At 40.4% G+C, this 27,494-nt stretch overlaps 1 protein-coding gene across 5 annotated transcripts in view; it reads right to left on the bottom strand.

The window, feature by feature from the left end:
* Nucleotides 1-878: 878 nt before the first annotated feature.
* Nucleotides 879-27,494, bottom strand: part of MTOR (mechanistic target of rapamycin kinase) — a 63,710-nt gene continuing 37,094 nt past the window's right edge. For 4 of the 5 annotated variants that reach the window (XM_041419419.1, XM_041419422.1, XM_041419420.1 and 1 more), the window contains 29 exons: nucleotides 27,277-27,416; nucleotides 24,805-24,905; nucleotides 23,848-23,963; nucleotides 22,439-22,516; nucleotides 21,931-22,038; nucleotides 19,795-19,920; nucleotides 18,631-18,762; nucleotides 15,453-15,568; nucleotides 14,056-14,173; nucleotides 13,084-13,290; nucleotides 12,496-12,596; nucleotides 11,887-11,983; nucleotides 11,168-11,266; nucleotides 10,503-10,625; nucleotides 9,729-9,911; nucleotides 8,991-9,125; nucleotides 8,531-8,705; nucleotides 8,172-8,307; nucleotides 7,360-7,507; nucleotides 6,602-6,724; nucleotides 6,080-6,162; nucleotides 5,044-5,116; nucleotides 4,465-4,539; nucleotides 3,832-3,967; nucleotides 3,459-3,524; nucleotides 3,238-3,318; nucleotides 2,881-2,961; nucleotides 2,351-2,456; nucleotides 879-1,862 (listed from right to left, as the gene is read on the bottom strand). In XM_041419419.1, coding sequence (XP_041275353.1) covers nucleotides 1,847-1,862; nucleotides 2,351-2,456; nucleotides 2,881-2,961; nucleotides 3,238-3,318; nucleotides 3,459-3,524; nucleotides 3,832-3,967; nucleotides 4,465-4,539; nucleotides 5,044-5,116; nucleotides 6,080-6,162; nucleotides 6,602-6,724; nucleotides 7,360-7,507; nucleotides 8,172-8,307; nucleotides 8,531-8,705; nucleotides 8,991-9,125; nucleotides 9,729-9,911; nucleotides 10,503-10,625; nucleotides 11,168-11,266; nucleotides 11,887-11,983; nucleotides 12,496-12,596; nucleotides 13,084-13,290; nucleotides 14,056-14,173; nucleotides 15,453-15,568; nucleotides 18,631-18,762; nucleotides 19,795-19,920; nucleotides 21,931-22,038; nucleotides 22,439-22,516; nucleotides 23,848-23,963; nucleotides 24,805-24,905; nucleotides 27,277-27,416 — 3,279 coding nt within the window. In that variant the 3' untranslated portion in view covers nucleotides 879-1,846. The remainder of the gene's footprint in view (nucleotides 1,863-2,350; nucleotides 2,457-2,880; nucleotides 2,962-3,237; nucleotides 3,319-3,458; nucleotides 3,525-3,831; nucleotides 3,968-4,464; nucleotides 4,540-5,043; nucleotides 5,117-6,079; nucleotides 6,163-6,601; nucleotides 6,725-7,359; nucleotides 7,508-8,171; nucleotides 8,308-8,530; nucleotides 8,706-8,990; nucleotides 9,126-9,728; nucleotides 9,912-10,502; nucleotides 10,626-11,167; nucleotides 11,267-11,886; nucleotides 11,984-12,495; nucleotides 12,597-13,083; nucleotides 13,291-14,055; nucleotides 14,174-15,452; nucleotides 15,569-18,630; nucleotides 18,763-19,794; nucleotides 19,921-21,930; nucleotides 22,039-22,438; nucleotides 22,517-23,847; nucleotides 23,964-24,804; nucleotides 24,906-27,276; nucleotides 27,417-27,494) is intronic. The other variant, XM_041419421.1, reaches the window with a different exon arrangement.

The following is a 27,494-nucleotide window of genomic DNA, read 5'->3' on the forward strand; positions in this document are numbered from 1 at the left end:
GTGCGAAGGGACCCAGAGGGATCATCAGCTCTTGGCCCTGCACAGGACGCCCCAACAATCCCACCTTGTACCTGGGAACGCTGTCCAAATGTTCCTGGAGCTCTGGCAGCCTTGGGCAGCGACCACTCCCTGGGGAGGCCTGTTCAGTGCCCCTGAAGAACCTTTTCCTGATATCCAGCCTAAAACTCCCCTGACAGAGCTCTAGCCGTTCCCTGGGTCCTGTCCCTGCTCACCACAGAGCAAAGATCAATGCGTGCCCATGCTCTTCCCCTCAAGAAGAAGTTGTAGACTGCCATCAGTTTCCCCTCAGTCTCCTCCAGGGTGAACAGACCAAGTACCCTCAGTGGCTCCTCTTCCCCTCCAGGCTCTTCACCATCTTCGTACCCCTTCTTTGTACACTCTAGGGGCTTAATAATCTTTCTTATATCGTGGTGCCCAGTCCCCTTGATAGCCGCACCAATGCCCAGAAAAGGGCAAGGGCCAACACCCGAATTTGTGACTGCCACCTCCCCATTTCCCATTTTTGGAGTGCATCATTTGCACAAGCAGCTGGGGAAGCCCAGGGAATCCCGTCCAACACTCCATGCTGTGCCTGGAGCTGTGGCCGTGACCCTGAGCCCAAGGAAGCTCATGTTCTTATCACACAGATGACATCACATCTTCTGGAAAACAAAAATTTAGGGGTTGCATGGTCACAGTTTGTGTATACAACTGGCAGACTTCATTCAGCTGCTGTCAGAAGGGAAATAAAGCCAATGACCTGAACTGATGCACAAAAAGACAAATCAATGGCAACAGGAACGTTAAAAAAATTGTAATCTGCTTCCCTGTCCCTGCCTAAGAAAGGCTTAGGAATAAACAAGAACACAGCCAAAGTGTTTACATTTTGATGTAATTTATTGGCACAAAAATATGCAAATACAACATGGCATCTAAACATGGCTACTCTGTTGTATTTTGTGCATTGTTTTTAATATTTTTAATTCATAAATCATAACTTCACCTTCAACCTCATGTTTAATAACCATTATTTTCTGTTTCAAGTTACTACCAGTTCTCCCCCCCCATCTGCCTCCTGTGCCAAACCCTAACTTTCCCCAGTTATTTCCCACCACTGCATTTTATCCCAGACACTGCAGGAGGCTCCTAAGTGGTATTTATCTGTACCCTGCATCCAGTTTGCCACCGATCACTCTGCACAGAGGCAGCCCGACTTTGCTCAGGCTCAAGGTTTTCAAATCTTGGATGTGCTCAAAACCCTGATCTAGTCAGAAACACAAATCCTGAACTAGTGTAATGAGCAGATAGACAATTTCCAATTTTGGGGCAAGAATCAAGTTTGAAAACAAGGTACAGGAGGAAACAATGGTAAAATTCCACTTCTCTTTCTTTCCAGTTATGCAGCTCCCCCCAAACCTAAATGAAGCCTCCTGCACAAGCGCATTCAGCTCACTGCACCCACATCAACAGGAATGACCAGGGCAATAATTAATCTGCAAGTTACTTAGTTACATTGCAAAGTGAGTGAAAACCCGTATAGTTATTTTCAATGGATCTCCAGTTCCCCAAAGACAAAGTGGAACCATAGACATCTGTGGTACAATCAGTCTTCACTGTCCTGGAAACCCAAATCAAGTGTTTTGTTTCAGACAGCTTGTTTTTCCAACAGCAGCTATACATTGGCTTACACCAACTTTTAATATACAATAACTCTTTTCATTTACATTTAAAAATATTTGACAAAGGCTGTATTTCAGTCCAACGTTCAATTCGTGTTTGTAGAAGAGCAAGTTTGGAGTGAAAAAGCCTCCAGAATAAAAGGCTGTGCATACTCTGGAATCTCCTGTTACCAGAAAGGACACCTAAAGAAAATAGAGATATTGTAATAATGTTGACTTGCATGTAGTTTCACAAAGACAGCACTGAGAAGGACTGAGATTCCATACAGACTAGGCACATTTGAGCACAGGTAAAGTTGCCAGGTGATCTTTATCACTTTTTAACATTAACAGGACACAGATCTATTTCCTTAAGCATAGTTCTAAGTTATCTAACTCTCAAAATGACACTAAATCATCTTTGTTTTATCCTTCAGTGTAGCTGAAAGCACTGACCACCACATTCCTTATTTCAAACATTTAAAATGTAAAATCCTTGTCACTACTTATAACAGAAATTTCCTAGAGACTGTCTATGGCATTGCCATGGGCTTGCAGAATCTACCAGATCAGATGCAGTATGTGGTATGGCTCCTACAAAGAAACTGCTCAAGTGAGGTTCTCTTTAGCAGCTCCCTGCTAAAGAGACTATTCCAGAAGAGTTTTTCTGGTTAGCTGAGAGATAAACTCACCATCCAATGTAGCACTGACACAGGTTCTCATGAGAAGTTGCTTGTTTAATGAGCAGTTCTACTTGTGTGGGTACATCGAGAGTTTCATCATGAGAGAAGTCTCGACCTTTGAAATTAAAGGATGAAAAGAACCATGAATGGAGTCACAGATCCTGGTCCTAATCCCTTCAGGTACATTATCTGGCACGTGGGGAGTAGTTTCTTATAAAATTTAAAAGTGTAAAATTTTGCAACTAAGTGCTGCAAACTATGAAGCCAGGACAGTAGAAATTCAACTTCTACTAACAAGCTAACACACGCAAAATATGAAGTCTTTGTAGTTACAAAGAAGTCTGATTTGAAAAGTACAGAGGTGTTTGTATCTAAATACAGGCGAAGTACTTAGGTTATGGACAAAACCAGGAAAATGGCCTCATCCACTTAATCAGAATACGTTAAATTAAAGGTTTAATACAAAATACAAACACTAAGGATAGTGCTGATCCATCAGATTTTTAGTTTCTTTTGTATAAACATAACTAAACACTCACCGGTGAGCTTATCTCGAACCCTGTTGATGATCTGAATTGCCTTCTTATTTAGAGCTTCTGGCTTCACCAGACCATCTCCTACTAAAAGAGAGAAATAGGACACAGAATAAGCACTTCATCTGAACAATAAAAGCATTTGTACTGCTGTTAGATGTGTCCTTTCCAAATACTATTTTGAGAGCAAACCTAGATTCATTTTCTACAGATGCAACTCTTTGTGGGAGTTGACAACACTGATCACTTCTATGCTGACAAGAGACTGTATCTGTCCCATCTCATATAATTGCATTTGGATCATGATGAAATTTTCTGATTTAAGAACAGTTTCCAGATCAGTACAGAAACAATGACACTCACTGAAGGAATGGATGGATTCAGGCACTGTGGTTCCAGTTTTTTTATGGGATGTCTCACCCAATTCCACACTGTCCAACATTTCTATTGAAAACAACATGAAAACACAAAAGTGTAAATGTGAAGCTGAAAGCAGCTGAAATATTCTTCTAGAAACATTAGCAAGACTGCTAATCAGCTACTTTGAAAGCATATTTGTGACATCTACCATCTTTTCTACTCACCTACTGACTGACTGGTTGAGTAGGAGTCTGTTCTTGTTCGTGAGCGCTTATTGCCCTTTGTATTTGCTGCAAGAAAACAAGGAGTTGGAAAGGATGAACTGCAGTTTCAGTGTTTCAGAGCAAATTTGTCCACAAACAATATAGATTTGGTTGCCTTTCTCCTTCTCCAGATTTGATGTCACCTGAAAATAATGTCCATCTCCTGATCACTGCTGTAATTTCATATTAAAATCCCTAAAACTGTGTGCACACAGAAACAGCACATGTAAACTAACAGTTTGATCAGATTGTTTGAAAAGACACTGGATTTCAGGCTTCTGGATTTCTTGTATGCATATTCTCTTGCTGTCACTATTTTATCAGAATCACTTACTGTCCATCAATCTCCAGTTCAATAAGGGATCATACACAAAGGCTTCCAGCACAGCCATGACACTGTCCTTGTGCTCACGCAGCACTTCCATCACTGTATGACACGTGATTCTATAGTTCCCATCGAGGCCTGTCACCTTTGGAAGAAAAAGAGGTGAATCAACTGCTTTGTTCACTCTGCAAGTACAGCCCCAACACTCAGGGAGGAGGAAGTAGCTTTGAACTGGAGTTCTCTATGATTTGTTCATTAAGAGAACAAGACACGCATTAATTACAAATTAAGAAGCTCTCTTCTCCAAGTGGATGATCTTTGTAAAGTACCATGCAACTGACTGTGTCTGGTTGATAAAACAGCTATTTGAAATGGGGAAACTAAGGAAGGCCTAAGAAATTGGAGGAATTTCAGGGTAGTTTATTTTCTAACTAAAAAGTTGCTTTCCACTGTAATGTACTGCAGATACCACAGGAGATGTTTTAAATCACAGAAAATGAAGCTGAAATATTAACACCTAGGTTCTTAAGGAGTGGTTTACAAGTTTACAAGTTTAGCCACAACAAAAAAAAACACAGGAGAAACTGAGAAATGGTTGCCATTTTCCCTAGGAACAGTCCCCAAATCAGAAGGAATGCTTACCTCCATAGCATTTGTCAGCATCCTTGTTAATCTAAATGGAATCTTCTCAGGGAACTTTTCTCTTGTCATTGCAACCTAAACACATGATGATGGAGAACAAGTACATTAATAGCTAACTTACTTTTTAAAAGTTATTAAGTACTGTGATCTTTTTGCTACAACCTTGAAGATTTTATTCCAAATAGGAAATAAAGTCACAGCTTTATGTTCCTCAGTTTTCACAAATTACTCAGAGAAGCTTGATTATAAACTTGATAACAAAGGGAAAACTCAAGCATGTGCCCAGCAACACAGACTGCCTATCAGCAGCTTAAATTGCTCCAAGAAATTTCATGGAAGTGATGTTAACACCTCTTTGCTTGTTCCAGTGGTCAGCTAATCCCCACGACATGCTTCTGAGAGGAAGTGTCTATTATTTTCATCCTGCCTGTAGATGGATAAAGGGAGGCTCAAAAGAGAGCCAAAGGGTTTGCCCAGGATAAGACTCCAAGGTCAGTTTGTTCTGGCTTATAGATTAATTTCTGTTCTCCAGAAAATGTGAAATATTACTGAAAATGTCATGTCCAAATACAGACTTACCTCAAAACAGTCCCCAAAGTCGATATGCAGGATCTTTCCACTCAGTCTGTCTAACATCAGATTGGAAGGGTGTCTTTGGTGAAGGAGTGGGAGAAAAAACAGACCATTGGTGACAGACCATTACAGAAACCCAAAGTAAATCACAGCAGCTCCAGTCTGAAAATACATTTATCTTCATGAACAAGAACAGCCAGTGGTAGCTTGCTTGTCTGAGATCTTCAATCTCAGGATGAACAGGAAACCTTCCTGACAGTGTGTTTTGTAATTACCTCTCACAAGTAAGAGATGTTCTCATCTTGGAAGATAAATAACCTCCTGGACAAGAATGATCAGTACATTTTTTGGATATGCTTGGATATGAATGTTTATTTTTCAGTTAGGATAAATTTTTCCACCTGTTTTATGCTTTTTCTTTTTTTTCCTTTTTAGTGTAGAAAAACGTAATGCATTATGCTGCACTTGAAGTAACACAAATTGTTTTACCACCAGCAGAGAAGAAAATCAATCCAGACTAGCAAAACTACAGTGTTGTATTCATGCTTACATCTTCCAATTTTGTTTTAATTCAATTTTCAAAGGCTTATAACTTTATGTTAGAGACTTTAAAGTCCAGAAATAATAGCTCTTGTTATTAAAACATTCAAGGGTTTAGCTGTTTTTGCAATACAGACTTTAAATCCAATATACATTGTCTTTAAAAGTATTTTGGAAGTTATATTCTTAATAAAATGGATGGAGAAAGACTTCCCATTCTGTGAAAAGGCAAAATTAGAACTTGTGGTCCTTAATGTAGTTCCATGTGTATTCATTTCTAAAAGGAAGAAGGTCTTACTTGTACTCAAGATACACAAACTGCATCTCATACCTGCAGTGCTGAAAATAACAGCAGCATAATTAAGACATGAAATATGGTATCACTACAACTCAGCAGAAACCACAGTGGAAGATGTTATCACAGGAACAGATTCAGGAATGAACTGATAGGCCTTCACAATCTGTGCTTTTAAATAAAGGAAACCTTTACAGCTTTACTTACCTGTCCCCGAGGCCCAAAATGTACCCAACCATTGACATCACAGCTAGTGAACGGGTGTAGTTTGTTCTCCTGTCAAACCATACCTACAAGTGGAGACAAAAGAGAAAAAGCCAAGCAGGTATGTTGCATGTTTCAGTTTATATTGTAATTGATGCATTAACCATTTGCATTTTGCACAAAGCAGAACTGTGATATGCTTACATTCAGTACTCTGTAAGTTTCAGGGGGTTCAAACACCCTGTGCCCTTGAATTAGATGTCTAAGTCATTAAGAGAATATATTCTGGGGCTTCTGCTTTTCTCTCCCCTGCAGACTATATGGAGACTAAAATCTCCTCATAATCTTGTACACTTCACTTGTGCTCTGAGCCTTGTAAGGCCCCTTGTGTGGGGCTAAATGTGTGGATACATGTTCCGCAGTGATTCAGCTGTGGTTTAGGATAAATAAACTCCATCTCTCACTCATTCTGCAGAGAAGATTATTACACACTCTGCTGTTTGCCAGTACTTGTGTTGCACTCACCTCCGAGCTTGGACTTTTCAACCACAGCAGTTTGGCAAGGTCATCCCCAGCTGTGTTATTGACAGCATGTTCAAATACTTCTACTTTCTGCATCAGAGTCAGGTGGTCATAGTCTGGAGCCATCTGTAATTCAGAAGTGACATGCAGCAAATTAAAAAGCCACCTCCAGTAGCTTCTGGTTGTACTGTGAAACACACAGTAATCATAAATAATTTAATATCAAGTTTATACTTGAATTATTTGTAGACTGACCAGTATGTTTCAAACACAGTGAGATAATCACACAACAGTGAAGAATTGTTTTTAAAAGGGATGGCAGTGATTTAGTATCCACAAAGTCAGTAGCCCACAGCCCTGTTTAACTAAAAAACTGCACAGGTAAGTATTTTTCAAAAAACATTATCCACGTAAGTCTTCTGGGCGGGCAAAGGCTCTCCTTTTTGGCAGGAAATTTCAAATTTTCTAGTAGTGTTCAGTTTCTCTAATCTGTCCAATTCTGGTCCTGCTGCTTAAACACAATGTTTGTAATGCCAGCAGCACAGCACCTTGTATGAGACACATCACACTCAAGCAGAATTCCAAACACATATCACTTACCAAATGGCAACAATTGTGGTCACTAACTCTTATCTAATATTTTTTATTCATTGTAACAACCAGAAAAGAGGCAGAGGAAGAAGCCTCGCACTGTTTTCCTTCACTAAGACACTGGTGTCCTAAAAGAATGTACCAAAACCTCTGCCAGCTTGGCCCCTTACCCTGAGCATGATGCGGTGCTCAATGTTGAGCAGGATCTTTTTCTTCTCTCTGTAGTCTCGGATGAGGGCGTGCAGTGTGTCACAGTGGGGCACCCAGCCAATTAAGCCTGAATTTGTAGACAGTGGAATAACAGCATATCTCTGGATGCTATGGGAAAAATGGAGAATCACAGCTCAAAGTGTTGTACATTGAAACTTAATATTTGAGATGCTTAAAACAACTACTGTTCAATCTGATTCTGGTCCAAATTGTCAACAGTTGCTCCGCTTGTATTTTCAAATAGACTTCAAACACCCATTTTGCACAGATTGTTGCCAGGTAATCTACAGACAAGCTCAAAGTTTATGTGGTTTTCACTGAAAGGCTGCTTTCAGAAGGTACATGTTATGTCACCCACAATGATCTGTTATTTGCACATGATATTTGATGTGTTCTTGCTTGAAAGACACAGCAGAATTGCACTCAGTGACTGTTCACCAAGCTATTTAGTAACCACAATAAAAATCTTTGGCAAAAAGCCATTTTCAGGCTCCTAAGGCAGTGCTCAAGGTGTCTTGAAATAGGCATTGCTTCAAAGACCATAACAATTTACAAGATAGGACTTCAATTAAATAAAATAACAATCTCCTCTGATACATTTCCTCCATGTTAGACTTCTATGAACGCTGGTTTTCTTTTTAATTAACTTAGTTCCAAGATTTGCCATTTCTTCCCAAAACCACTGCTTGTGCCAAGGTTTACTTGCAAAGCTGCACCCGTGTAAGGAGTCACATATGCACAAGCATTTTCAGTGATTATGCAGAGCACACACCTGAGGTTTTTACGAAGAGAAGTTGGGTCATTTGCTAACAGAGTGTTAACCAACCCAAAAAGCTGCATCACTCTTTCATCTTGCCGAAGGTCTTCGTGACCTTTCAGAAGGAATACAAACTCATGCCCATTGCTTCCTGCAAAAGAATTAGTGCACAAAAGTTTATTCTCATTGAATAAACAGACAAGAGTAAACACACATGCACCCAAAACTGGAAAGCGTGGCAGTCAGACTGATTAAGAAAAACTTCACCTGAAAGGAAAAGTTGTAGAGGTTTTACCAGGTAAATATATAGTAGGACCTAAGAGCAACAACTGTTTAAATACTGGAATAGCAAAGTGGAAACTGCTCTCTCTTACCCATTAATGTCAACTTCCTGGGTCGCTGCTTGGAGGTGATGACCTGCAGTGAAGGTGCGATGGACTGAATCCGTATGATGGGCTGGTTGGGATCATACGTTCCTGGCACTGCCAATTCCAGATCCCGGCACATTAGGAGTTTGGGTGACACATACTGTAGCTCCAAAGAAGTGAGCTACCAAAACCAAAAGAAATACAACCCCTTAGAATTTCAGCTCAATCTCACAGAAGCATCTGAAGAGTTCATGCTGTCCAGGGACCTAAAACAGTTCAGGCTGTGACCAATACTTCAGGTACTTATAGGAAGTGCTGCATAAACACCAAATTTGCAGCAAACCCTATGCAGTTATTTCCAGAATACCTAATTAGTATGTTTTGAATAATCAGAAAACGTAAAGCAAAGGTTGGTATTGACAACTTGCACTGTAAGATCCACAAAAGATCTGAATCTCCCCCTCACCTGTGGCAGCTGCTTTGAGATACGTCGGAACACGTGATAGTAGAGATCCCAAGCCTGAGTTAGGTCTTTGACATTTCCTGATTTCATGTACTTCCTGCACCACTCCTGAGCTTCCATGAGATCTCTCCCATAGGCCTAGGGATTAAAACAACAGAAAATGAATTTCAACAGACTGTAGTGTAACAGGTGGAGACCACTTAACACCTACAAAGAGCATCAGAGTCTCTTTTCAAATTGACTACAAATACTTGATATCACATTTTTATAGCAGATCAGAATTTTATAGCATTTTTTATAGCAGATCCAGAAATTCCTGGATCCAAGATCTGCATTGAATTTATCAAACAACATTGCTCACAAGTAGACTTCATTACAGGAGGAACTGAGTGCTCAGAATCACCCTTTAAGAGTAGGCTTACAAGCTCAGTGAATTCTCTGTTATCTGTGCTAGTGCTTACTGTGAACAAAGCAGAATAATTAACAGCAGAGCAGTCATTGTTTTACAGTCCCTATCAGACACCCCTGCCAATACAAGACTCCAGGGCATTCGGACTACCATGGCCTCTTATAGTCACCAAAAGTGACACAGATCTGAAGACAAACGTCAGTAATGAAATCTGCAACTAACATAATGAGTCCCAAGAGATTCACTTTTTGTGTTAAATGGCAAAGGTTCTTGTAACATATCTGGGGCAGGTGGCTGTCCTGAAGAACAGCCTCTTGACCATTTGCTGATACCTGATTGAAGGATGTCTCCTTTAAAGTCTGAGGCCCTCGCTCCATCATTGCATGAAGTGGTTCCAGCACCTCAAACATTCCCTTTACATTTCTTTCTCCAAAATACAGACGAGATGCTTCTTCCAACCCTTCATGCCACATCTCATGCCATAGGATGGCCACACGAATTAGCTCTTCACTCACCTGTTTTAGGACAGAAAAAAAGATTAAATGTCTAAAGAAATCCCTGGGACTGGGTCCTGACTTAAAACTGTGAAACTTCTTTAATGTTACGAAATATTTGTTCCTGGAAGCCAGAGGGAGCCACAAGAACTACCATAGGCACATTTTTTCTGTAAGGAGCTAACCAGGCTTTTCTCACCTTATTTGTTACCTTTGAAATTTTCTACATGCTTGTGCAGCTTGACCTGAAAGCATTATTTTTCATTTATTCATAAAAATCTTTATCAAATTAATTACATTACTCTTTCTATGCTATGCTCAGTAAGTTTTGTTTCTACTTCCAATTAAGCAAAACTACCTCTTTATGGAACAAAGGCTTTTCATGTACTTCTCTAAATTTATTCATAAGGAAACACAAAAACTCAGTGTGTGAATTATTGTAAAATGGAAGCATCCTCTGGAAATTACACTAATACTGTAACTTCTACCAGTTGCAAATACCCCAAATTAATTATACTTGCAGAGAATGAACAATGAATAGTCATTTTGTGTTACCATAACTGAAATACATCCATCCAACATAACACACTTAATGCTACACTGAGCACTCACCATCATTGCTTGCTGCACCAGAGTGTTGCTGTGCTCACACATGTTTTTCAAGATCTTATTTGCAGCATTGTGCCGAGCAGTGGTCGTAGATTTAGAAGCCACAGTCAAAGGATAGATCAAAGCCTGCAAGGGACAGCAACCAATAATACTTTAGAACCCCACAGAGGAGCTACATAAACTTAAATAATTAGCAAGGCATTAACAAACAGCAGCCTTAGGAATCAACAGGAGGAAGCAAGCTTGCTTCTGAAAAATAGTGATAGGAATTTACTACTGAAAGTGTTCTGATCCAACAATAGGCTGTCAAGACTTTAATTCACTGAATAGCAAAAGGACATTGAGAGCCTCTGGAAGAAGAAAAATAGGATTTTGTTATATTCCACACTGTGGAAAGAAATTTAGATAAAACCTGTGAGGTAGGTTCTTAGTAGTGACATACAGACATTTAAGGTGATTTGCACTGCCCAGTAGACATTAAATTACATTAGACAGAGAGTTCTTCCCAGGCTGCACGGCTCATTCACCTCCTTCCATTTTTATGTGAAGTGCTGAGGTGAAAGCAGCAGCAACAGAAATTGTGCCCATCCTCACTGTCATCACTAGCTGTGACTTGCTGTGCAGGCAGTGGACAGCTGTGAAAATCCTTGCTCTGAGCTCACGCCTACCTGCGGATGGTACCGACCAATGTCCGTGAGCAGCTGATGGATGAGACGTCCCACCAGTGGTCGAGGGGTGTCAATCCTGGCAATGAGCTGAGGGATAACCTAGTAGGAAGGATAAGGAAAAGAAACAGCCCTGTCATGTCAGATGTTCAGTGCACCAGTTGTTCTGTCCTCTCCTAGAGACCTCACAGCCTCTAAAGGAGACAGGGAAGCCCACCACTCATTTTTGAGTTGGTCAGAGGGTAACACAAGGTTCCAAACAGAAATGTACAACAGCTCAGTGAGATCACAACTGTTCTGTGCAAAACTGCTACAGGATCCTACTAAGGAAAGATGCTTCTTGAAGTATAATGCTTAAGTAGGAAATACAGTATTTTTAAATTTAATTACAAGAATCATTCTACAAGGCAATCCTGAAATAGACTGTGAATTACATCAAAGCAGGACAGTGGTGTTTTATACTTGATCACCACTGAATGCATGTCATGTTTAATTTAAGAATTTTCATTCTTTCTCATTAATATGCACTAATCTGTATATAAATACAGGAACATTTCTCATTCTTCTATTCAAGATACTTGTTAAATCAGTTACAGACTGCACTGCACACTGCTCTCAGCACTCACCTATGGAGGATTGTTTAGCAAGGGATCATAATAGATATCATGCAGCAAATCCCCAAACTACCCCCAGAACTGTGATTTTCTCTTTGTGTTAGTTACCTGCAGCCAAGTGTCTATTTGGATTGCCTTGACTCCTTCTACCAAAGCTTCATTCACATCAGGCCAATGACCATAGTCAAACCACAGAGTAAGGACTCTGAAAAAGAGAAATACTTTCGTTAGGAACAAACAAATGAACACACAACCAAATAAAAAAAAAAAAAAAAAAAAAAACCACCAACCAACCAACCAAAAAAACCCCAGCACAAAAACCCCAAACAAACAAACAAACAAACATAGTCAAACCACAGAGTAAGGACTCTGAAAAAGAGAAATACTTTCGTTAGGAACAAACAAACGAACACACAACCAAATAAAAAAAAACCAAAACAACCACCAACCAACCAACCAATAAAACCCCAGCACAAAAACCCCAAACAAACAAACAAACAAAAAACCCTCAACCCAAAACCTATTTACAAGCAACTTTTCTTCCCAGAACCCTCAGAAAGCAGGGATAATCCATCCAAGAAAAATTAGCCTGGACCAAAGCATTAACTTAATTCAACCATAACAAAAAAGCAGAAATGTGTTCTACCTAATCTGAAAGCATGTGCTTTTATCAGCTGGATTTCATTTACTGTGAAATGTAAGTGCTTTATTAAGTACCTTAGAGTGTCTTGTAAGTTGTTTCCTCGAGACAGAGAAATGGACCGGAAGAAACCCTGGACAGCAGGGACTGTGTACATCAAGAGGGTCTTGGATAAATCCTTCAGGAATGAAATTGCTGCATTAGTTCTATGCAAGCACATCAGCCCACATGAACCCTAAACTCAAGACGGGGAAAGAGGAAGAAATGTGTGGAAGTAGAGACCCAATCCCCATTGTAGCTGACTTCTGCTCCTACTCTTCACAGGACATATTGCTCCTAGAATTTTGTGTTTTGCTTGACTAACAAAGGTCTTTCAGCCTGGCAGGGAAAATGCTGTGAAGTGGTTTTATACTTCAGTTTGTTGCAAAGCTATGGACAACAGCCTAAAAACTACCACCTTACCATAACTCTTAAATGAAAGAGATTCCTCAGAGTCTTCCATGAAGGGCCTAACCAGCATAATTTGCTAATGCACTGTACCCCCTACGACAGCCCCTTTAGGTCACAGCTAATAATCATTTGCGTTAATTTAGCCCATAATATTTTTCCTGTGTCTAAGCAATAAGTACCAATCTCTCAACAAGAAGAGGGAGGAAGGAGGGTACCTCAGTGACTTTTTTCTGCACTGGGGATGGGATGGGGCTGTTCTCAGTGCTCTCTGCATCACTCTCACTGTTGCTGCCCTCAGTGTTAGCGCTGGTGATGCTGGCTCCGCTCGCATGACGGAGTTTCTTCTTCTCGTCTCTGGCCTGGTTTTGATGTTTGTAGTGAAGCACTGCTTCAAAGTTCATCACTGCCCAGGCATGCCAGGCCTGCCAACAGGACAAAACAGAAGTCAGACTCCTTTCTGCAACTGGCACTTCCTAATTGTTAGATATAATCCAACCTTTCTGTGTCTGCAAACAACAGCATTAAGTAATATCCTGCAGACAACACAATGCTTTGATTTCTCTAATTGCTTGTAATTTGAACTGTCTTATTATCTTAAATAATATCATGTTGAGTTCTTGGCCTGGAACTCCCTGTTGAATATTAAAGCGAATGAGCTCTGTACCAAAAACTAAATTATATTTGCATATAGCTTAATTTTTCAAAGGCTAAAATGAAAATTACTATGTTAGGACTCGGGGATGTGTAATGGGAAAAAATACAGAAGATGGCTGCCCCAGAGAAGATCTGGCACCAAATATTAACTGAAATATCACAACCATGAAATCAAAGGTCTTTGGAGAATTAACAACAGGGCTACTTTCCTCACTCAAGTATACTGACTGAGAACAAGCTAATTTTTTCTATTTTCTTTCTCCTTCATTGCTAACTGACAACAGGAGATAGTCTCAAAAGCAAGAACAGAAACTGAATTGTGGCCTAGTTTTGCCAACCAGATAAAATTCTAAACAAAAATCTCATGGTTGCCTTGGGCCACTTGCTCTGTGTTTTTGGCTCTGTTTTGTTTTTTTTTTTTAATCCTACTGGCAGTAACAAGGCAGACAGTTACAGGAGGTCTTCCAATGAACACATTCCTTTCCTGGACTATGGATTTGATAAAAGTGATCTGGAAACTTTTCTGTAATGACCTTGTACCAGTTGCGATCATGCTCCGTTGCAGCACTGTAGTATTGCAAGACTTTGGGGATGGTGCTCTCATTGATGCCTTGCAGGTTCAGCTGCCACTCACCCAGTTTCAGGAAACACCTAATTAAGCAAAGGGATTATTGATTCAAAATCTAAAATGAAAACACAGCCTCTGGATTAAAAGGCAAACTTGCTGTCTGGAGTCTAAAAGACATTCCATGTGCTGAATCCGGTCAGGTAGCCTCTCCTACAGGCTGGATGCAAGATTCAAAATATCTCCATCTTGCTTGTAGTGTGGAACTAACTAGCTGAAGGTTTAATTTAAGAGGAAAGGTGGGGATCAAACTTTTTTTCCTCATCTGTATAAGTGATAAAATAAATGTAAGAAGTAGGTAACAGCAACACTGAAAGACTTCATCAGTCTGTGCTGATAAAATGCATACACATGTGCTGCTGAGCTGCACTGAGCACCATATGAAAGAGCCTTCTGGGGAGAACACTGACAAACAAACAATGAAACAAACAGAGGAACTGTTCTTCCCCCAGACAGAACCCCATTAAGTCATTCCCTCCTAGAGGAAAGGAAAAACAACATATTTTTATTGCAGTAGGGTGGGGTTGTCAAGATTTGTGCAAAACTTAATACTTTGCTCCCTCAGCAGGCTTTAAATGCCAGAGTTAGGACATGGCTGTCCTTTCTGTATTTTGAGTTTTCCAGGAAGCATTGTGCAAGACAAATACTGTATGCAAATCACTACAAATTTGTTTTCCATTATAGTCACTGAAAAAATAAGACAATGGTTTTACCAAGGGTTCCCATCCTCATAAAAGCAAATTGAGTGCACACCTCCCTTCAAAAAAAGCAAACCTTCAATAGAAAGCTCTATGTAATTTTCAATTTAAACTGAAAAAACCAGATCTGGCACCTACAGATCCACAGAGAAAAAGGGAGAAAAGGTTTTTATGCAACAGTATTGTAAGAGACCATCACATGCTAGGCACCTACTGCCCAAAGCACTGCTGTTGTGCTTGGCAGCCTGTGTACTTAATACAGATATGCCAGGGGTGTGGGAAGTGTTTCTTTCCTAGTGACCGAATCTCCTGAAAAGCAAAGAAACAGACATGCTGAGAGCTCTGCCTCCTGCCAACCAGCCACAGTGCTGGAAAAATACAACCAGGCACCAGCAACAAATATAAGCTTGTTTAGGCTGATGTGCCCCAGTAACATTTACTGAGCATTACATGGTAGATAACAATGTAATACCAAAGCAGCTAAATGAGAAATCCCATTCTTTTAATCAAAGCATGAGCTTTTTCTGAAATGTGTCACCTCCAGGGCCCCTGCACCTCAGGAAAGCCTTCAGTTTCAGCCTAGAGCTAAAGGGTACCCCGTGCTGACCGTGCCATGAGCTTATGGAGCTCCTGTTTGTGCTGCTGGTCCTCAGTGGCGATGGCATGCTGGGCCTGCTGCTGCATGGTCTGCACAAAGTGCTGCATGTGCTGGAACGCATCGATCTGCAACGGGATGATGGAGCAGTGAGGACCACAGGACTTAAATACCATTTCTCAAGGGAGAAAGACAGTGTAGAAATTATTTTCACAAAAATAAAAATATATGGTTTTGTTTTCTTTCAGAGCTTTTCAGCTACTAACATCCCTCTAAAGTCACTTTACACCTTAAATATGTCTAAGTAAATGAAGACGTTAGAGATTCTTATTGTCCCTGAAATTGCTAAACTGAGGAACAAACAACTGCATCCTTCTGATGCCAGGCACACCTTCACTGTCATACAGAGAGCCACAGGTGTGAGTGACCATAACACAAGTTAACACCGTGCTCTGATGTGCTAGAACTCCACTCAGCCAAAGCAACAACATCACCTGTACAGGGGGAAAGCTTCAGCAGCAGAGAATGTTGTGTTACTGCCCACACAGTGCGAGGTACAGAGATATCGCATTTTCAGCTGAGCACGAGCTTAGCCCGGCAATTGCAACAATCAAATGTTTCTAGCTTACAAACTGTATCTGACCAGGACAATACTGAACAGACAGGATCACAAATCCAGAGAAGCCTACCTATAATATGCTATGGGCAGACAAAAAAAACCCCAAAAACAACAACAACAAAAAAACCAAAAACCCAAACCCAAAACTACAAAAAAAAAAAAAACCAAACTAAAAACAAAACCCAAAAGCCCCACAAAACCAAATCAAAAAACAAAAACAAACAAAAAAAAGAAATAAAAAACCAAACCCATGACAATTTGAGAAAATAATGCCTGAAGGAAAACTTGCAGCTTTCTGATCTTCTCTCCTAACCTTTCAGATTTGTCTAGGCTTGAAGTACACACCATGAATTGTTTCAACAAATTAAAGTCTAGATTTCTCCTACAGTTATTGAAGAAGTTTAAATGTGCATTACTCCTATGCCAGAATATTATACAGGGCAGTAGTGCTAAAGCAACTTTCACTATCAAATTCTGAGGGAAAATATATTTTTAAAATTCCTTGGAGAGTATTCTGGGGTAGGAGAACCCAAGAATAAAGATTTCAGAAAAACATACGCACGCTTCACTGGAAAGAATTAAGAATAAAGCTTCTGCAATCTGCAAGGTCATTTCAGGTTAGGAACTGCAGAATATGCAGTTAGAAGCCTAATTTACTTCTGTGTATCTATAGGAATGAGCTATGTTAGAGACAAAAACCACTTGAGCTCAAATGTCTCATCTATCTTGTTCAAATATCAGCATGCACAACTCAGAGGTGAGGACAAAGGGTATTAGCCCAAGGTGAAATAAAAGAAATGATCATACTCATTAACATAAATATGGTGCATTCCATAGCTGGTAACCTAGACAGAAGGGACTGGGGGGTGTAAATAATGGTCTTATAAATAGCTATGCTAGACATCCCTTAAAAATAGGCAAAATATTTTGCCAAACAGAATTACTATAGAATCTTTTTACGTGCCCTTCTCATATCTAGATACACCCAACAATCTGGTCTTCAGTTTCCATTAATATTGAAAACTGAGGGCCATAAACTGACTGATGGAGCACTTAAGACTGAAAGCAGCAAGTTTTCCAGAACAACCGAATTCCTAAGTTTGTATGCATCCTTTCTAAGGGATATGGCTTAGAATGCAGCTGCTGGCAAAGATCTTTGTTAGAAAAAAGGGTTTACATATAAATTTTTATCTGTTGTTTAAGAAGACTGTTGTGGAGCTCTGCAAGTGCCATATGGCTGTTTCCCTTCACATGCCAGCTTTCTTCCTGCTGGGTTTGACCAGTGCCAAAATGGCAGTACTGAAAACTGCCATTTTAGGTCAACAAAGGAACCCTGAACTGCTGAGCTAGGAAAAATAGTCATTTCCCACCATACCAGCCTACATCAGCAGCTTATTACTTAGGATACCAAATCAAGTGAACACACACAGTTACATAAAACTACACACATCACCAGGTGTAACTATGTATCATTTATCTATTTTGGTATCAGCTTTCCCCCATCTTCAAGGGGTCCATTTATTCTCCCATCAGTTAATTTTAGACATGTTCTCCTACCCCCTTAACCTTTGTGCCTCCTCTCATTCTGCTTTCCACCACTGCACCAGTGTCCTGCTCCATGTCCATCTACTGCCTGACCACAAGTCAAACACCACAAAACACAGTTTCCCTCAGAGACGGGCAGAGACCCCAAATACTTCTGGGGTCATTTACTGAAGATGGTAAGAGGCAATTTCACTGTTTTACAGAGCCAACAGAACAGGGCCTCAGCAACAGCTCCTTCTGCCTTTTTAATTCAAATAAAGAATAGTTAGTTGTGGCAATGTTCCCACAGCAATGGCTCTGCTCCAGTGCTGGCAATCCCAAGGCAGAAAAAATAAAGATGTGGCAGAATATGGGGATAAATGGAGGCTTTAATGTATATTAAAAAAAAGATAACTTATCCAGTCTGAAGCTTATTGGATTTGATTACGTAAATTCTGCCTGTGTTGCAATGTCAAAAACATTCACCCTGGGCTCTCTGGTGCCAAATTGTTCCCATGACAAAACCCTGTACTTTTCAGCTGTCTTTCAGTTAGAAATTTCTGATAATCTCTTCAGAAAAAATCAGTTCTGCTCAGCAACTAAGTGCAAACTGTTCAGGACACTTCTAAAACTGGTAATAAACCCCCCTTTACTTTCCTCTTTCTGCCTGTGACCCTGACCACAGGTACAGTGTAGAGACTGGCAATCAAAACAGTGGATGAAAATTCAAGCAGCAAACCTACACAGGACAAAATAGCTACTACTGACCATTAATTCTGGCTGCATCTTTTGGGTTTTAGCTACTGATTTAGCGAAAATAATCTTTCCATATATGAAAGAAAATTATGGCCAGGTTTTCTCTGCATTACAGAGTTTTAAAGGAAACAAAAAGCTTGTGATCTGAATAACAATAAGGAAAGGAATTAGTTACTCTCTTGTAGGGGAACAAAAGTAAAACACCCAGCTTTGCCTTTGTTCTGAAGAGCTAACATGTATGGTATTGCACAACACCTGAGCAGTGAAAGAAAGCAGTGTGTTCTCCTGTACCTTACGGGCACTCTTCCACATGTGCTTCATGTATGCATAAGTCACTTGGGGATGGACTGTTGGCAGTGGGTGATCCAGCTGTCGAGATGGATCTACTCCCAACAGCAGGACAAGGGTCTTATGGGCCAAAGCCTGGAGAAGTGGAAAAGACAAAAAGCAGGTTAAAACATAATTGTCATTGTTACCTCCAGCTTATATTGCTTCAGAATTGTCCAACACTAAAAATTACACCTGAACCTCTATGGCTGTGTTCGAGGGTGCCAGGATGAGTGAAGAGATGAGAATCTTGACTCCATGTCAGAAGGTTGATTTATTATATTATGATATATATTATACTAAAATGATATACTAAAAACTATACTAAAACAATAGAGAGAAAAGATTAATCAGAAGGCTAGAAAGAACAAGAGAGGAATGATAGCAAAAGCTCATAACTCTCAGAGTCCAAGCCAGCTGCATCTTTGATTGACCATTAATTAGAAACAACTAACATGCACCAATCACAGCTGCACCTGTTGCATTCCACAGCAGCAGATAATTATTGTTTACATTTTTTCCTGAGGCTCCTCAGCTCCTCAGGATAAAAATCCTGGCAAAAGGATTTTTCAGAAAACATCATGGCTGTACCCCTCCAGTTACAACACAGACACAGCAGACTCCCTGGACTCATAAGAATACCACATGATAAACCATATGTCTTCCTTTGGATCAGGGCATTAGATTCTCACTTCAGAAGCCACTAGAAAGTGTAAAGTCTCTATTTCAAGTATTTGGTGATAAATTTTGTGATGAATGTTAAAATAGGACTGTAATGTTCAACAGTAACACCACATCCTAGATTTGACTCTCTGCTCTAGCAGAGAGAGCTGTTATTGACAAACTCCAGTAGTGCATAAAACTTCCAGTTACAGCATGCAATGAAAATCTGGCCCAGGGGCTCTCAGGTATAATATCAGTCCCACAAAAATAACCTTGTCTACAAGCATGAACTTTATGCTGGTTACAATTTTAGCATTTCAACAATTTCTGACTAGTTTCTTCCTCAGAGGAGAGCCCATCCCACTTGGGCAATGAAGGCATTTAGGAATGTCCAAGGGTGAAGCAGCACAGTAAAGCCAATCATCCAAAAACCTGCTGAAGAGGACAGAGCCTGACAATGCTCACCAGCCTCCCACTCTTGCCACACAAGCTGGCATACTTGAGCCAAGTTCTCATGTCCTCATGAGGATTCACAACAAGAGATCGGACCATCAATATTCTCTGCCAGTCTTCCACGATTCGCTGACAGCCCTGAGAGGAAAAAAGAGCACTTGTTAGTGTTGGGTCTCCAGTGTACTGTACAGAACCTTGATTCAGAATTTGAAGGTACTTCCATCAAGACAGAGACTTCTGTGCCCACAATTCACAGCAGACTGACATTAGGAACTATTTCTTTAACACTGCAGTGTGTGAAGAAGGTTCAGTCCCTGACTCTCACAATCTGCAGGCAGCTCAGTGCTTGCAGTCTAATGATATCCTCTAATAGAAAGAGGATAAAAGCTCCTGAAGCTGAAACACATCCAAGAATCAGAAAAACTCTTCATACAACTCCAAAGTGAGTCAAAGTGCCTTCTCCCCCTTTTATGGTTTAAATCTCAACATGGGGATGGTAGAAAACCAAATGGTTGCAAAGATATTTTTGTCATTGCCCTTTTTCTTTGCCTTGCACGTATTCCTTTTGGAGGCTGGCACCTCTAAACTGGTTTTCTGCCAGAAACTGCAGCTCCAACTGCTGTGCTGCTTGTGCAAGCACTGTCTGGTTCTTGTCTGTCTGATAGGAGAGGCACAACACTGTCAGAGCAGGATGAGTCTGTATCTCAATCATTCAAGGGTACTACAGAGAAGTAGAACTGTAGAAGGGACCATAACAACTAAATCCATGGTGCTTGATATAGTGGCCAAGTACAGGGTAACAGTAATCCTCCCAAGTTTCTATTCAGCCAGAAACTACTTGATTTTGAGGTAAACAAAAGATTTTCCAATGACAGCAAGGACCTTAGCACCAAAGAAGTTGTTCTTTCCCTTTTTCTTTTCTCCCAAGTTGAGGACTGGGAAGTTAGGCAAAGCTTGTTCCCTAATACCCAGATAAACTTCTTCCAATAGGCATTTTAAAACTATTAAAAACACCTATAAAATATTAAAGAACTGTTTGTACTGCTTTCAGGACTATAAAAAGCTGTATTCAGACATTACACTTCCTGCCACTTCAGTTTCTCTACCCCAGTGGAATGGTCCTGAGCTTTTCCAGACAGGAATGCAGATGGGAGACTAAAAGCTTTGTCACAGTTTCCCAAACAGCTAAAAAATATACAGCAGGCTTTCATAATGTGGCAGATTATAGCATTGCCAGTGAAGAACTCTGCACAGGGACAAGTTCTTCCTCCAGGCAGCATTTCACCTTAGTTATGCCCTTTTTTTCTTTTGCCCCCTTCTCTTGAAGGAATCACCCACCCTCTACTTAAACAGGATTCTTGTATGTACTACTGCATCTGAGGGTATTCACTTTCACTGTAGGGATGCCTCTTGTAAGGAAATAGTGTCAAATATTTGTCTGATTTAAATTTTCAGAGGTACTTTACATTTTTGATGTTTAGCGTAAGAAAGGCACAAACTTCTCTTTCAGTACTGGAAAATCACATTGCTAAAGGTCTCTTCTGAAAGGTCAAAGTTAATCATAGCATCATTCAGGTTGGAAAAGACCTTTATGACTATCAAGTCCAACCATAAACCTAACACTGCCAATTCCAGCACTAAGTAATGTCCCAAATGTTACCAATCAGCTGGAAATGTTCTTGTAAGAGGTCCAAAAGGAACAGGATAATCTTTTATTTTACAAGCATGTGAATTCTATGACCAGTTTTCCAACATTTGGAGAGAATTCACTTCTTAAAATCCAGCCAGCCAGGTAAAAAGTTCAAACTGGCTTGATCTAAACCAGTATTTCCACATATAATCCAATATTGAGATAAGCAGCCTTGGGGATGTTACTGGTGTCTCTCATCTGTACACATCTATTTCAAGGCTTAGTTCACTCTTTTAAAGTGTCATATGAGCTGAGACCTCAGGAACATTAATTAAAAAAAAAAAAGCCCAAACAAAAACCCCAGTCAATCAGGACAAGCACAAAGGAGATGGGGCACACAGCCATGTGAGCATGGAAAGAGACATGGAAAGATTTGCTGAGCCACCACACTGACTCAAAATGAAGCAGATCATGCCAGCCCATCAGCATCTTCCTCCTTGACCTTTCCATGGATGTACCTGCAGTCTTTCCCACCAGATCTGGCGGATGATCTCACGGCGCTCCGGTACAAGTTTATACTGGATAACCTCTTCCAGCTCTGACAGCATCTGGCAGGATACCATAGCCTGAAGGAAAGAATCACATTCCATCCCAATCACTACAGAGCAAATCTATAATTAAGGAACAGTATTTTGGCATCAAAATCTTAAGTACATAGGCTGCCCAACAGATAAAGGACCAACTGCTATACACTGGTACCTAGATGACCAGCTGATTCAAACTCAAACTCCCTAAATGTCAATTCTTATTTCTTTTGATGTGGTGGACCTCACTTCACTCACTTGTAGTTTGTCCCAAAGCTGCTCCTGCAAAGTTGTATTTTTTATCTGACAAAAGCCATTTAGCCTGTGGGCCTACATAGGTCTTATGTTCAAGACAAGCACCACTCTGAAGCTTTATGCAACTTTTAGAGATGGTCTGAAGCTGCAATGAAGGAAGGGAGTGAAGGCTGACAGCTAAACTTACCCCATAGGCTCGACTGTAACTCTCTCCTGCCATGGCAGTCAGCTCAGCATCCAGCAGGTCTCTGGCTTTGTCAATGCACTGAAATAGAAGATATTGGGGCAAAGGTAGTGTGCTTTATTCTAGAGTCAGCTGTTGAAGCTGCTGTTCAGCTGTTCCATCTCATGAACAAAGCTGGCATTGTTCTCACTTTCCTCTCTCTGGGAAAGGATCCCATAAATTGAAACATTTGACAGGAAAACAGTGGCCAGGGCATATATAAGGGAAGTCAAGGGACCTTCATTCATCACCTGCACAGTTTGAAGTTTGTCTTCCTAGAAAATCGAAGTTCGCAGTATTTCTAATCCTACTGTGATTGTAGAGATCATCATTAACAATAATTTTAGAGGAAAGGTTCACGTTTTAGTGCAAAAAAGTTGGTTACAAAAAAGAGCCTAAAGAAATGTCTCTTGCTACCACACAATAAAAGAAAATAGCTTTCACTGTTTTACATAACCCAACAGGATTTTATGAATTTTACAGGACAGCAAATTTCATTTCTCATCCTCAAACTAAGACAGGCTCTTCAAGCATGAAATAAATCCTGCTCTAGTTCTAGTCCTTATATAATCTCTCACCTATAGCTTTTCCTGTTCAAAATGTTAAAGGTTAATCACAAACTTTACCTTTTTGAATGCCTGGTTAATTTTACTGTGCACATCATCCAAAAATCTATTTATGGGTTTTGACAGCACAGATTGAATTACTCCTTTATCTAAGCTGGCAAGCCAGCACAGAATTCTGAGACATGGGACTTGAGCTTCCTTGAAAGTAAACAACACGTTTCACATCTACAGAGTCACTCTGCAAATCTCCTCTGTGACAAACAAGCATTACAAATACAAATTACAAGCTCTGTTTAATAGACTCATTCCTTTATCAGACTTATTCCTTTATCAGATTTATCAGTGCTACCAGAAAAATTAAGATTATTATACATGATATATATGAGCACTTCACTGAAAAAGCTGTAAGAGACAGAAGTGCACAAAAAATCCATTAGGAATCTTCGAAGTGTCTCAGGCATTCCTGGAAATTTACAGTCAGTGCCTTGTAGAACAGAATCTCTGCTGAGATAATCCTTGTGTCCTGCCTGTCTAGAAAAGAAGCACAGAAGTAAAAGAAGCCAAAAAAAAAAAAGACAAAGGCATTCTATTGTTCTACAGCACTATCTGTCAATACATTCACTGCTATGTTTCTGGAAATACAAGGTAAGAGCTATCACCCAGGTCTAATATATCCATGGAAAACACATTATTGGGCAATTCATAGGTCATAGCCAACTGCTTTACTACAGCCTGTTTTTCCATGAAACTCTGTAGCCTAGAACATCTTAAACCAAATTTTGGGACACCAACAAAGAGGATAATTACTTGCTGAGCCAGTGAGAAAAGGTCTTGATGCAGTGCCAGTACAGCCCTGTAGAAAGCACCATCATGGGTGTCCCTGGGGATCATGCAAGTATATTCTTCCATGCTGTCCCACTGACCTGCAGAGACACAGATATCCTCAGTAACACAGCAGCCTTCTCTGCCATGTGGCAACAGAACAGAACTATGACTTAGTGCTTAGATCTCAGTGCCTAGGCCTGAGTGCTGTGTGGTACTTTTGCATTTAAGGCAGCTCTCCAACAGCTTGTCTTTGGTAGGGACACTGTTATATACATCAACATACACATAGCTACAGACAAGAAAAACATAGGCAGTTTTCTTCTAGACAAATTGTTATCCTTGTGGAAAAGGTTCTTTCATTCTTTGTGATGAAACAATTAAAATTCTGACACTTTCAGAACATTTGAATGAATGAATGCCCTAAAAAGCAAAACATGAGTTTTTCTCAGCAAAGGCTGGCAGAGAGCAAGTGATTTATCAGCCTCCCTAGTAAATATCTTGTAAACAATACAAATGGACATTTGGACCACTAGAGATTTATTCACTTAAGATTGTCTACTCTGCAGACACAACCTCTAAAATGTTCAGCAGACACTGTTCTTGTTCTAAATAAGAGTCTGCCACAAATCTGAGAAACTATTTTTATCTTATTTCCAGCCTGAGCTCTGTTCAGTGTAAAGCCAAGCAAAAGTGAGCATTTAAGCAACCAATCATCTGTTCAGACCACTCTGTTACTGGAGTCCACACTGGGAGACTTGATGTAAATGCAAGTTTTCCAAAGGACTTCAATATGGAATGACACTCACTTCATTTCCCAGTGTAAATAATGTGGTTACTTGATGTTGCTGTTTCCTGTATCCTGTAGCTCTGAAGTCAGTTAAAACTGTCTGTGCTTGCACCTCAGGGGCTGCTGCACACCAGCACAGGAGGATACATTACCTAGGCCCCAGGCAGCAGCAGCAGCCATCCTGGCCATCTTAGCTTGAGTTTCATCATTCACCTGGGTCCACTTTTCACAGCATTGCTGGTGGAGTTGCCCCCTAAGAAGAATCCACAATTTCTGATCAGCAAAAAGCCTCTTCCAAGAATTATGCCTCATTAAACAACCACTTCCCACTGATAAGACAACAACCAGCCCCATTGGTTTTTTTTATACTGAGTGGAGAATAGGATTTGACTCCTCTGGCCAACTCAACCATGCTTAGTCTGATGACAAATATCCTATCATCAGAAAATAATTTTAAGGTACACTATGTTTTAAAAATACACATCCAAAGAGAAGTTTGCATTTGTTCCTCAGTAACTGTTAATGCCTACTTTAAAATTGGACAGATAATGACAGTTATAAATACAGGGAAAAAAATTTATCAAGAAAACGAACAAACCATCACCAAAAAAAGGATGTTTAAAATTTTTGCAAGTGTCAGTAGAAGAAACATACAATCTGGATAGCTTGGGCATGGCTCCTACTAGCAAACATTCTGAGTTAACACATCAAATCTGAAGACAAAGACTGAAGAATGAATGTTGCTGTAACCTCATATGGAGACTTGTCATGGCAGGATCTCAGAGGGCATCTGAATCTTTCATCTCCAGTGGAGAGGAAGCATCAGGATTTTTTATATTATTTCTTTCAAATCAACTGTGAACGCTGCACTAATAGAACCAATTACCCTGGGTGTTGCAGTTCCAGGATTTCTCAGGCTGGATACTCTGTAGCAGTGAAACTGCTGCCAACTGTGAGGGAGAACAACTTGCTTTCCCTAGTGTTATCCTCTCCCCTCCCAAAAAGAAAGATGAGTTAGTCAAACAGAACCAATAGGCTGCCACAGGCAAGATAGTAATTCTGACAGCTTAATGGCCCAGGAGGGGAAAAAAACCCCAAAGCAAATGTAAAACCAAGCCAAACCTAGCAACAGCAGTAAATCAGGACCTCACAGATGCTGATAAAACACTAGGGCTCCTACAGGAATAACTATATGAGGAGATAAATGGCTAAGAAAGTTTTGGCTGTACTCTAAAAATACCACAGCAGAGTACTGAAATAGTGATGCTGCACAACATCATTCTAGATTATCTGCCTTATCCCGTGAAGCAGACTCCAGCAGCACAGCCAGTCAAGCTGAAGGCCACTGAAGAGTATCAGCAGCCACACTGTGGAATCCTCAGCCTCAGGATGGCATCTCCAGAGTCAGCTGCAGGGCAGCAGACTGCACTTTGCAAAAGCACTTCTGAATTGTAAAAACAGCTGCACAGAGTTGGAGTCCAGTCCCACAAGAGAACTCCGATTGCTCTGGTCACTACAGACTACCAATACATTCATGATATCTAGCTCCAACAGATGAAAATTGTCCTTTTGTTGTTCCATATATTTGTTGCTGATACATGAATAAGTAGGAGGTTCAGAAAGGACACTTAACACAAATACACATCCTGCAGGGGGGAAAAAATTCTTCAAATCCCTGGTGAGAACAGCCTACTTGTATAAAAGCTGGTTGAGGAATGCCCAGTAAGAGGACCTATTTTCCCTACTAGAAGAGCTACACCCTGTTTGTCTCACCCTTGCTTAGAAACAAAAAGAGCAGAAAAATGATGCCAGAATGAAGTTTCTCAAGCAGTTCTGTTTCTAGCAGTAAAATGACTTTAGTGAAGAGGAATCTCCTCACTGTGGTGCCATCCCCTGGGTTCATGTCAGGACCCATCAGGAGAGAGCTTGTCATATGCAAAGCTCAGAAGAGAGGCGGAACCTGGACGAACCCACACCTGCCCCTGGGTAGAACTGCACGCCACAGTGAACAGGGTGCCTTCTCCAATTATCTTCTTGGAATTGAATAGCCAGAAAAAACAGAAGCCCCCAGTTAAGCAGTAAGCTGTAAGTCACCAGCAGCTCACCCTGTCACAAACACTGATTCGAATCAGTTGTGTGTTGACAACAGATGTTTGACACAAAACTTGAAATACTAAATGTCCATAAAGACAAGGCTTAAGAAATGCTGAAAAAGACAAGTAAGGAAAACCTCATCCTTCTACAAGGTCTGACACTGAATAAACATAGAAATCTCTCATGTTTTAATCAGTTTAAAAAGGAGGGTCACAATGAGCTCCTTTTATGACTCGTTCTGACGAGTTCTGCTCAGTTAATGTTTTCTCTATCTACAATCTCTCAGTTATAAATGGGGCTGCCCTGATTATAAGATTGCAGATTCTCTTCCAGAAAGACCTTAGCTCACCAGATGGCCAGTCCCAAAAGGCTTAGAGATGTCATTACTTCAATGAACAAAGTGAGATGCCACACAAATACTCAAAGTGGGAGTAAATAGGAATTCAGGCAAAAAATTTGCACCTGAATGACAGCATCCAGAGAACACAAAGACATCATTTTCCTTTAGTCTTCAGGCATTCCCCTCTTACCATTCACCAAGTGCTTCCAAGCAACGCATCCGTCCCAGCATCAGCTCAGGATCATCTTTGTTTGTGTCCATCTTCTTGTCATAGGCCACCAGAGCATCTTCCCATTCATGAAGCTTTTCATACCAGGTAGCTTGAATTTCCTAAGGGAAGGGGAAAAAAAGTAAAAATAAACAGCAGGATTAATGTTGATCATTCTGTATTAACTACCACAGCTTTTC

Source organism: Onychostruthus taczanowskii, unplaced genomic scaffold, assembly GCF_017590055.1.
Source record: "Onychostruthus taczanowskii isolate IOZ18803 unplaced genomic scaffold, ASM1759005v1 scaffold61, whole genome shotgun sequence".
Classification (NCBI taxonomy): domain Eukaryota; kingdom Metazoa; phylum Chordata; class Aves; order Passeriformes; family Passeridae; genus Onychostruthus; species Onychostruthus taczanowskii.